Source organism: Sinohyriopsis cumingii, chromosome 3 (assembly GCF_028554795.1).
Source record: "Sinohyriopsis cumingii isolate HCF-2022 chromosome 3, ASM2855479v2, whole genome shotgun sequence".
Classification (NCBI taxonomy): domain Eukaryota; kingdom Metazoa; phylum Mollusca; class Bivalvia; order Unionida; family Unionidae; genus Sinohyriopsis; species Sinohyriopsis cumingii.
The window spans coordinates 64,624,872-64,637,272 of NC_142963.1; the positions used below are offsets into that span (position 1 = coordinate 64,624,872).

A 12,401-nucleotide genomic window follows, 5' to 3' on the forward strand; every position below is an offset into this window, starting at 1 on the left:
CAGGGTTGGGCTGTTTTGCTCTGGACGGTCTATTTTTCTCTTGGGTCGTATTAAATAAGTCTGATACATTTGCTTCAGACTTCTTAACTCTGCCAAAATGTCTAAGAGTACCGTCACCGTTTGACTTTCACTGTCCTTCTATCCTAGACCTTGTTTCTTCTTTGCTACTGCTTCTTCTTCCTGTTGTTTCCTTCTTCTTGCCTCTTCTTCTTGCTGCTGCTGTTGAAAGAGAAAAAGTTTGTTCTACTTCTTTCTGCTGCTGTAAAATTTTCTCCAATTTTTCTGCAGCTTCTTCTTCCTGTCGTTTCTTTCTTCTTGCCTCTTCTTCTTGCTGTTGCTGTTGAAGGAGAAAAGCTTGTTCTGCTTCTTTCTGCTGCTGTTACAAAATAAATTTCAAATCTTTTTTCAGTCTCCTTTTACAATCCTCGACGTGTGGTAAAGAGGGAGAAGGTGGCGAAAGTGATTGTACCGGAACAAATTCTTGCGAAGAAGAGATAAATCCACAAAATCCCAAATAAAATCGGTTTCTTCTGGAAGTAGGACTGTGTTGACTTTCGTAGCCGCTGCTATGCCATGGCTTCTCGTCTCCACAGCCAGTGCACACCAATTCATCGTCTTCTTATTTTCCGTTACGTTGGAAAACTTTGTCGCATTGATTCACTGCGTACAGACACTAGCGCATCTATATAGGAAATATGACATCACAGGCAGCTCTCTTCGGATTGGAAGACAGACTCCACACTGTGACTGAATTTTGTAACGCGTATTGGGATTGGTGAAAAACTCCGTTTCGATGCGCTCTTCCAATATAAACAACAGCGGTTCACTACATACCCTTCACCTGTTCTCGTCACAAGATGTGGACTAATGTTGAATCATCTACCCTCGTATTGTCATGCTCTTCCGTACGGAGTTACACATGTATGTCAGATCATCATGGACAATCATCCGGATCACCGATACGAGCGTTTGCAAAAGAAGAATCTATGTGGAGAGACAAGGCTGTCTGAAGAGAGTCCTCATCTACGATCCAAAAGTCAGAAGAAATTTGAGGAAGAGAAGAAGACCTATGCGATGCCCTCTATGTTAACGGAATGATGTTAACACCTCCCCCAGTCCCTTTTCAGGGCCACTCATTTGCCTAGAAAAAGATATTTATTCTCTTTGCTATATATGTGATTGACGTTCATCAATCTATGTCTGTATGTTGCATGCGATATATATATATATATATATATATATATATATATATATATATATATATATATATATATATATATATACTGTATTTATCTCTCCCTAGAGTAACACGTAATCAAGTCAAACCCTTGCTACATTGTCACCAATGTTTAGTACCGTGACGTCATCTCATCTGTTCCATTCCTATTATCCCTATATAACAACCCAACTTGGCCTTGTCGCTATTTTTCAATTTCCCTTGACGCTAAACATGCCCACTGGGTCAGTAAAAGTCTTGATGCTAATGGTGGTGCCCACGACCTTTTAGACTGGGATTTCCATGGACGCTAAACAGCCCCCTTTCACTACTTCTGCTCGAGTTACAAGCCGAATGCATTATATCTTTTAATCGTAATGTTGTTGGATGGACAGTAAACAAATCAGCATCTCCTGAAGTATGCATACTGTGGATACAAATGTCTGTCCCAGTAAGAACAAATGGGTTTGTACCCATCACTTTGTCTCACTGTTATATGCAGAAACTGAGCATATGGTAATTATAAACGTAGAAAACTATGCACAAGACGCTGTAAAAGGCGAACAAGACAATTACAAACATCCAACAAAACGCAAAATATAGATCAGGTTAATTTTCTTGCCACATGAAAAGCTGTGCAGTTGTTGTTAAAATCAGAGTCTAACATAGAATGCATTTGATATAGTTTAAAAGAACATATGTTCTTCATTTAAATAAGTGGTAAACCTCAAAAGAGGCTGATTAAAGAGCAAGGCTTTTTTTTTAAAGACGGATTTAGTATGTAGGATACAAATGCCGGTGCATTCCCTAAATCATACTTGCAGCTGGAAAACAGGGATCTCGGCATAATTTTTAAACAAATCTGAATTATTCTTTTTAAAAAATCAAACCAAAAAACAAAACAAGTCCAGCTGAAAACTGATTATAGACTTATGGATACACAACCTGGCAAATATCAAGTTGTCGTGATCCACAGATACTCACTTGAAAAAAAGGCAAGATGTACCAAATGAGGGTCACATGGCAAGGGGAGCGATGTCTGGCAAGTAATTTCTCACTGGCTGAATATGTTGAGATCTTCACAGGTTTAACACCGCGTAGAAATTCGCGACAGACGACAGAATATCTACTGACTCCTGACAATTAACATGTCTGATATGATGATTATCACACGTTTGTCTGTAGCAGGGAGATTTTTTAGCTTATGATTTTTTAAATTATTTATCATGTTCTACTTGCATAAAGTAAATAAGGCAGTTAAGTGTATTATTATGTCTGAAATGCTTGATTCTGCAATCTACTGTCGTGTCATCATGAAAAGCGGAATATAACTTATTTCACTATTTACAAATGTTTGGAAAGCTTTTAAACAAAAATTAATTTAGATGCTAATAATTTGTTTAATTTGTTAACATCTATAACCTTAAAAGTTAAAGTAGATATGTATTATAATGTCTAGAAATACTTTTTCATACTGAACCTTATGAGTATATATAAGAATTCACTGTCTATCACGCGTGCCGAATCAAATACTACCCAGTGACGTTATTATATGAAATGTGCTATAAATAGGCAAAAATGTACATAATTTGTATCAAAACACATACAAACCATAACACATTAATCTTCATGAGTATTATGGCAAACTTATGTTTATTTTTGAGCGTATTTTAGTCTTTCCATTAGATCTAACCTTACAAAAGAAAATGGTCTTGGATTCGAATATATGACAATTACTGACAGACCTTTGGTAAGCTGGCTTGAATAATTCTGTTAAAATGGATTAATGATCCCTTTTTTTAAAATGATACATAAAAAAACCCGAACTTAATTATATTAACAACATGTTTTATGACAAAATAATTTTAAAAACTATTTCTTTCTTTTACAAAAGAGCTGTATTTCTCAAAAATTAATATATCCTATCCTTTAATCACATGTTTGACATGTGTCACGTAAGGAAACGTGGTGGTCAAAGGAATGTGGTGAAAGATATAAGGACCAAGTGGAGGGGGTACCTGTTATGTATGTTTGATTTAACAATATCTGATTTAATATATATTTATTTCAATTTAATTGATTGTTTGTCAGTTTTAACTTTTTTTCTTCAGTACATGCTCTTTTAATGTAAATTTATTCACTGGAGATGATACTTTTTCCAGAAAAAAAAAAGTTTGACCCTAACTGTTCGTTTTAGTAAACACCGGTGTTGACCTGGATCTTAATCTTGATTCAAAATTTAGTTATAGCCACGTCAACAAGTTCTTTTTTTTAAAATTTGTTTTTATTGTGGGACTTATAAGAGTGAGATCGAGGCTGTATTGAATACGTGACCCTACACTTGCGAATAGTTTTTAGTGAAATAAACAACTTTTATTCTCGGAGTAAAATGATTGGGTCTTATCAAGGACACACAGGGCGACGTGATTTTTTTTTATATATGTAAATATGACCATGTGACCCTTATCCGGGGCGTAAAATTCAAGTTTTAAACCATCGTATTAGAGAAGTAAACACAGTTGCGCTTTTTTCTTTACACTGGAAGGTGTTGTGTCGTTTGGAGTTGTTTCAAATTACTTGGATTCAAAAGGATAAATTTTTTTTTCCTGGAAAATACGTGTGCTCATATGAGATTCCTGAACAAAGACAGCTCTAATAAAAATGTATTCAAATTTCAAAAACCGGAGTGATATTTCTTGTTTCTACAAGGAACTGTAGACTTCAACACTACATGTTCCAGCATACGTCATCGTCTTCCATCTTGGATTCTTCGTCGGGACTCGAACTTGAAATCATTAGAACATTTTATTATTAGAACTTTTAAAATTTAATTCGTAGGTTATTCTTGGATTATTTTTGGATTTAATTCTTAAAACCGTAAGTTCATATTTTTTTAATTTTTACATAATTTTTCCAGGGAAATAAATTATTATATTTTTCAAAGCTTGTTGTTTTCACTCTTTCTTGTGTTACTGTTTATTCGAGCCTAAACACGTAACAGTACCCCACCCACTATTTCACCTCTAAACAGGTTTTGGCATACAGATTCCATAAAATTTAACAGCTGACCACTACAGTTTGACCACTCCAACTCCCAGTCGAAAATAATTCTGCTTTTATCTCATATTTTTTCTTCAAATAATACAATAGATATAATATGCTGTTATTTTGCTTCAAATTAGAGCAAGATATTGGTCCCGCTATTGACCAATGGATATTTTGTAATTTTAAAATAGTACCAGGACCATGCCCATGAACATTAAATTGTTTGTCCCTAATATAATTCCAGTATACAGTGGCACGTATCGCGGTATGTTCAGATATACCGCGGTATACGGTGGTATAAATATTTGGATGGTACCCCGCTCAAATGAATAAGGAAACAATAGACAAAAAATCCATTAGGTATGATGCCCTGCTGAATGCATTGCGGTAAATAAAATGCAAAACAAAGAAATATTAAGCAAAGCAACTGAATTGTGGTTTAGCGTAACGATTTTATGAAATAAACAAATATTAGTACATTAGAAACATTTTCTGGTTATATAAATGGCATGCACTGCAGGCATGCAATCAGTTACAGGTCAAAAGGATGAGAGTATATATTTACGCCTTCACACTCTGTATTAATTTCCAGTAACGTTATCCATTTATATTCAATTCATATCCGCTCCTCCATCATTAACCTAAAATGTAATTGTGATTTAAATTTCCTGAAATAATCACTAGAAATTAGTGTACCAACTAGATGATTTATAATCCAGCGATTGTTAAGTTGGTTTTGAGACGCTGTCGTTCTCTCATATCAGCTTACTTTATTTTACATACAGGTTGAAAGAATCTAGCTCCGTTGTATCTTTTGTATCGTCTTCTGATTCTTTTTTTATCCGTCTTCTTCATGAAACTGATTCCATCTCTACAGGCGGATTTTCCACACACAAAATTTCATCCGGGATGTGCGTATTTGCCATTCGTATCTTTACATGGTATTATCAGCTTCTCCGGTGCAGACATGTATACATTTTTCCTTATCGCTAGTTATAGAACTCAAAAACCAAGTAGTCACTTTTCAAACCCTGAAGTTTGACTTAGATTATTTATGCAAATCCAAATGTTTAACGCGTACTTTATGGGTCCGAAAGTTGTGTGTTTATAAGGACAAGCCCCTTTTGAGTTTTCTGGTATATTAATTTTCTTAAAAAATGTATGCCATGTCCTTTTATATTATACGCACCATAGTATTTAAAAATAAGTTTTCAGATAACACACACACACACACACACATATTGAAAATTACTGGCAAAATATTTTACATATTCTATCATTTTTATTTCAAAGAGTTGGTATCTTTGTTTAACATTTAAGCATAATTAATTTTTTAAAAATAATAATAATGCTCATTGAGTCAAGTGCAATTAATGTGCTCGGAATGCAATAGCGAGATCCAGGTCACATTTCATCAACACTATTGTTTCGGTTAGTCCGTCAGGGGATTAAAGATATAACGAATACTCGCAATATCTTAGAAAATAAATCATATTCCTATCGATTTCATGCAGGTATCTCTCGATGAAATGTTGTTATATTTTGCTAGGACGGCTAACAAGTGGCTACCCTATGCCGACACCAAATAATGTCCGCGAATTCCAACTTTTCGATAGGCAATGGATTCTGAGACTACCCCCCCCCCCATAAATGTCCAAATATAAAAAATGGGGTGGCAAGGGTCAGAGGAAACTCGGACTAGGTTTGTGTGTTCAAGACTGAATTTAACCTTCTAAGATTCATTTCAGGTGCAATTTTGGTATATAACAAAACGAAATCTTTTTCTTTTCCTGCATAAATAATGGATATATTTCATCTTTTAGTATAAAACAAATGCAATATTTTAACTCTAGACTTCATTAACTGTTAAAATATCACTTTTTTTTGTACACACGATGAAATGCATCTGGTATTAACAAAACAAAAGAAACTCATTTATTGCAATCAGGCTTTAATATAAATTCTCCGTATATGAAATTACCCAGATGTTTAATAACACGACTATTCTGAAAGCTTACTAATTCAATGAAATTGTAGGTAATTGACTAAAATCGGCGATCTATGTATTTAAATCAAAACAGATATTAGTTTTCACTATAAATGACAAAAATGATACTCATCTTTGAGTACACTACAAAAAGGCATATGCTTTTATCATTGTCAGGTTGTGGGCTGTTCCACACAAAACATTATATGAGTATATTGTGTCGTTTTCGAAATGAATGGATTGTAAGCAAATGTAAACCTTATTTTATCCTAGCTCCAGTTTCAAAGCTATATATCGATCTTGAGGATTCCTCTATCTTCGTATGCCAGTTTTAAATAAACGGGTCAGCTAAACAGTGATGATTGATGAAAATAGTATTACCAAGCTTCTCCAAGTCCTCGATCATTTAGTAATTGTCCAAGCTTCTCCAAGTTCTAGATCGTTTAGTAACTATCCAAGCTTCTCCAAGTTCTAGATCGTTTAGTAACTATCCAAGCTTCTCCAAGTCCTCGATCATTTAGGTGGCGCTATACAGTTTCGCATTTTGCATAAGGGTTAGGAATTTAAAGAAAAAGAATGTCCCCGGCTTTCCTCACTGGTTATACTGGCTATTTAAAAAAGACCTTGTATATCTTAGGTATAATGCAAAGAACCTTTAATTCCCTTTATTTTGGTGTATGATTGATGGGTGTACTATGGGTTATAGAGTATACAGCTTGGCCTTACTTCAAATGTGCATCTTTCAAAAAAGTGCTAGCTCTACTTGGTCATTTTCACTTCCTGAACTTCAGAGGTAAATTGTATAAAAAAGAGCCGATAACTTTTTTTACATTTTATGTATTTGGTAATTCATTCATTGCACTTTCAGAAGCTGGTATTGTCTAGTCTGGCAAAATTCATTTTCCCTATTTTAATAGCTGCTACGTATAGTGAACTTTAGACTAATTCAGACTGATTTTTTAACACAAGGGAGCAGTCATTTTAGTTAGCAGTGTGCTTAAATCATGTAAAATTTCAAAAAGTACAATATCCAAAAGAAATATCATCCACATTACATTAGTGTAGCATAGAGGTATGCAAACATTCTCTCCACTGTGCATGTTTTAAATGCGAACTACTTCACCTTACATACGTCACTCTCTCAAAAGTACATATTATCTGGTGAGCGCCACCTTAGGTGGCGCTATACAGTTTCGCATTTTGCATAAGGGTTAGGAATTTAAAGAAAAAGAATGTCCCCGGCTTTCCTCACTGGTTATACTGGCTATTTAAAAAAGACCTTGTATATCTTAGGTATAATGCAAAGAACCTTTAATTCCCTTTATTTTGGTGTATGATTGATGGGTGTACTATGGGTTATAGAGTATACAGCTTGGCCTTACTTCAAATGTGCACCTTTCAAAAAAGTGCTAGCTCTACTTGGTCATTTTCACTTCCTGAACTTCAGAGGTCAATTGTATAAAAAAAGAGCCGATAACTTTTTTTACATTTTATATATTTGGTAATTCATTCATTGCACTTTCAGAAGCTGGTATTGTCTAGTCTGGCAAAATTCATTTTCCCTATTTTAATAGCTGCTATGTATAGTGTACTTTAGACTAATTCAGACTGATTTTTTAACACAAGGGAGCAGTCATTTTAGTTAACAGTGTGCTTAAATCATGTGAAATTTCCAAAAGTACAATATCCAAAAGAAATATCATCCACATTACATTAATGTAGCATAGAGGTATGCAAACGTTCTCTCCACTGTGCATGTTTTAAATGCGAACTACTTCACCTTACATACGTCACTCTCTCAAAAGTACATATTATCTGGTGAGCGCCACCTTAGTAATTGTCCAAGCTTCTCCAAGTTCTAGATCGGTTAGGAATTATCCAAGCTTCTCCAAGTTCTAGATCGTTTAGTAATTATCCAAGTTTCTCCAAGTTCTAGATCATTTAGTAATTGTCCAAACTTCTCCAAGTACATCATCATCGCCATCATCCTCTTTCAATACATTATTTCAAATGTATAATCAATATTACTTAGAATCTGCTCTTTATGTTATTGATGTTAATTCAGATTTCTTCATGTCCAATAGTCATATTAATATTCAAAAATTCTTATCCATATTCAATACATTTATATATTCATATTCAACCCTTTTCTTATTTTCAATACATTGAGGTGATTTCAGAATGGTACACTCAGCTGAAGTAGTTAGAGAGCGCCGATCTATATCAGTAATGGAAACTGGCTATTCGTGACAGTCTATTACATTCAATGCATATATCTGAGACGAATAAACTTTTGCGTAGCAGAATACAAATACAGACAGAAATGCATATAAATATAAATAATTTAATATAAATTTGCATTCAAGATGAATACATTTACTGAACATACACAGTGAATATATGTCTAAAAATAACAATATATGTGAATAAAAATATTTGTATTAACAGTAACATTTTTGCATATCATTATCGAAATATTCTGAATTTAAAATGAAATAACTGAATGAGAACAATTGTTTTGTTAAATGCAAAATGTTGAATAGAAATTACTTTTATTGAATTTAAATATATATTATTCAATACTGAGAGCGTCAAGACACTTTACCAACTTATAAAATGTTCGATTTTTAATAAAAAATTCTGCCATCCCCCCAATCTCCCCTCAAAACAAAAACGCTAAGATTAGATATATGTTTTTTAAAACACACACACACACAATCCCTGCTCGTCTGTGTTGAACCCTACCCCAAACACATATTAGAACGTTCTGGGTAGGCTATGAGAGTAAGGATTGCCCCCAATCCCCAACTGTCAGCTAGAAATGTACAGTTGTCTTTTCTTGATCGGTAAGAATGTACAAGATTATAGGATGGGAATCTCCAGGAGTTTCAAACTATGATCAATGGACTACGTCTGTTTGATGGTGGTTGTTTGTCTATGTGTATATGGGGTGAAAGAGTTAAAGATGGACACAGAGGCCAATGTCAGTTGCGTGTAGAAGCTTGTGTCTTTATGCCCAATAAGCGTATATATGGTTATGGGGTGGGGATCTTGAATAGTTTATGCGTTATGGCCCTACTAAGCATGTAACAACAAATCATATAAAAATGTTCAATCAGTGAAGATGGATAACTTCTTCATGGATGAAATTTTGAATAATACCGCGTAGTCTCTCTCCCACCACTATCAGCTTTGTTGGATAAAAGACTTATGTAATAACACCTAAGAAAACCAGTGTTCAGTATCTAATTCCATTTCTAGTCATCAAATCATCTTTTAGTAGTTCTTTTTGTAAGCTTGCTAAATTATCAATCGAAAACATTCTGATCAATTATGTTACAGAGTAAATTATGATATACGAACAATGGCCCGTAAATTTTGCAGTTCTAGCACTCAAAATCATATGTTTCTCATTTTCCGGTAAAGTTTTACCACTTATCTCTTTATATGTTCCATTTGTAATAGCTATATTAATTTCCCGTTTGTACTGATCCAATCCTGTAGAAATGGAGTTATTGCATACCTTTGTCTTCATCCACAAGTTCAAATAGATGCTGATGATACTGTGAGTCTTGCTAATGACTTTGATAAGAAAAAGGTATCGGAGGTATTGATGATGTCACACTAATTGGAGAGTCTTCGCTTTAACGCAGGTTTATTTAATACAGTGTTTCTATAGTACTCATAGGAAAATTGCACGAGGAATCGATCTGCTTCTCATGGAATTTGGTCTATTGTTCTTTTGGAGGTATTTCCTTCAACCAGCTGCTAGACAGAACCTGGTCAACTGTGTACCTTTTGTTCACGTTGGGTTCTAGCATTGCTCTGACAAGGCACATGTACGAATCACTTAACGCATTTTGTAGACGGAGTGGAAAAGTTAGCTCCCTTCGTAACTGCTTTTGGACCATTTCTTTTATGAATCTGTCGTCAAAAGGCATCCGTCCACATACCATGGTGTACAAGATGACTCCTAGACTCCACACATCGTTAAGCTTGGCATCGTATGGAGTTGCTTGCAATACTTCTGGCGATGCATACGCGTAGCTTCCACAGTATGTCGTGCTTAGCAGTTCAACCCCAGCTTCGAAAGCCCGAGCGAATCCAAAATCACTCAATGCTAAAACTTCACCCTTCAGTATCAAAATGTTTTCACACTTTAAGTCACGATGAGCGATATTTTTGTCATGCAGATATTTTAAACCTTGCGCTAGACCTTTAAACATTTTTTTTGCTTTCTCCTCTGGTATATCGCCTACTGTCTTAATGTACAATAGTAGATCTCCCTTCTCCGCATATTGCATAATCTGCAGAATAAACTCATTGCTTTCAATCACTTCGTATGTTCTGATAATATTTTTGTGGCGCATGCAAGGGGCTATCAGCACCTCTCGGGGAAGATACTTATCTCGGTACTTCTTGTCGATTTTATCACGCTCAAAAATTTTCACTGCCAAAGTTGCGCCATCAAACTTCCTTTCCACAGTTCGAACCTTGCCGTATGTCCCCTGACCTATCTCAATTCCGATTTGATATCCATGATCCGCTAGAAGATCAGAAAATCTAAGGAAACATCGGGGCGTGGACATTATAAAGCAAGATAATATATTTATATATACTGCCGTTCATATACGGTATTCTTTACATGCGGAATCAATGAACACTGTGTCTTCTACAAGACCAAGAACAAATGGTCGGCCGGATGTGAAGTAGGCTATCTCCTCTAAATTTCTATTGCCTCACAGTTCCCATATTGTTAAGAGTCATCCAGAAAAAATGCAGAAGTCCATTAATTACAAAGCAGATCCCATTAACAGATGAAATCTCCTAACTAGCGTTGATATAATGAAAATCTGTCACTTGGTGACGGTAATTACGTCATGAGTAAACGTGTCATCGTGTTGTGATGAAAAAACTATTCCAGTGGGATTTTTTTACCAATCTACTTTTTTCAGTTTTTGTACACTACAATAATGTCTGTGCTAAGATGATATTACAATGTGCTTCGGGATTGTTCAAACTATTTAAGTCTTCCCCGCATATTAATTGAATATGATAGAGTTTCACAATGTGTGCATGTTATCTGAGTTTAAAAGATACGATTACACTTCACTAAACAAATCTAAAAGCCGTAAATCCCGTAGCGTAAAATGAGCGGTATAACTTGAGCAGTAGACTTAGAATATGCATCTCAGGAACAGACCAGTTCAATTAGATGGGGAGATATTGGATCTTCTTCCGAGCTCGGACGGGTAAAATTAAACTAATTTTGTTCTTAAAATATCATGATGGATATAATAAAGTCTTATTTTCTGTAAATCAGATCAAGTATATTTTTGTACCTTTTTGAAGGCCGGTATTTTCTTATTTTTTGACAACATTTCATCTATGGAAATAAAATGGTTGATCATTTAACACCGTTTGGTGCGAGGATTAAAGTGTATTTGAGCAGGATAGTGGAAAGCCGTAAGAAACGACATTTAACAAGTGAAAATAAAGCCAGCCTTCTTGCTTATGAATCATGTATCTTTAGCTTTTGAAAATTTCTTTCATGGTTGAGATGGGTTCTGTTGATGAGCATGTCACTTTGGTACTTTTCCGAGAAGGTTCTATTAATAAGCATGCCACTTTGGTACTTTTTCGAGAAGGTTCTATGAATAAGCATGCCACTTTCGTACTTTCCGAGAAGGTTCTATGAATAAGCATGCCACTTTCGTAGTTTTCTGAGTAGGGTTCTATGGATGAGCATGTCTGGTATTGACAACGATGGGGCCTTTGAATCAGAAGAATATATATAGATAGAAAACACATGACTATATCATGTTTCACGATATCAATTATCGACAGATATTCGTCATTACTTTCTTTGCTTACATTTAACAATGAATAACACAATCTTGAATTACAATGAATTACAATATCCCAATAGATGCAACAAGAGGAAAAGCTATTTCGATTTTCAGATCAGATATACATTAGACAGGATATCAATGCCTGATTGTCCGATATAGCTGATCTGATTCAAGCCGCCTAATTTGTAAAGCATTTATTTATCATGTTTTAATATTGACATCATATAATCTACACAAAATTGTGAATGATTAGTTAGTATCTATTGCTATAATTAATAATGATTGAAGTAAGCATCGCTGT

At 34.8% G+C, this 12,401-nt stretch overlaps 1 protein-coding gene across 1 annotated transcript; it reads right to left on the reverse strand.

The window, feature by feature from the left end:
* Window positions 1–8,578: 8,578 nt before the first annotated feature.
* Window positions 8,579–11,070, reverse strand: LOC149803000 (testis-specific serine/threonine-protein kinase 2-like). The gene has a single exon (XM_089952547.1). The coding sequence runs from the start codon at window positions 10,835–10,837 to the stop codon at window positions 9,980–9,982; it is 858 nt and encodes a 285-aa protein (XP_089808673.1). The 5' UTR covers window positions 10,838–11,070; the 3' UTR covers window positions 8,579–9,979.
* Window positions 11,071–12,401: the final 1,331 nt, after the last annotated feature.

Excerpts from the sequence above, each read along its gene's own strand:
- LOC149803000 (XM_089952547.1), bottom strand. The coding sequence starts at position 10,837 with ATGTCCACGCCCCGATGTTTCCTTAGATTTTCTGATCTTCTAGCGGAT.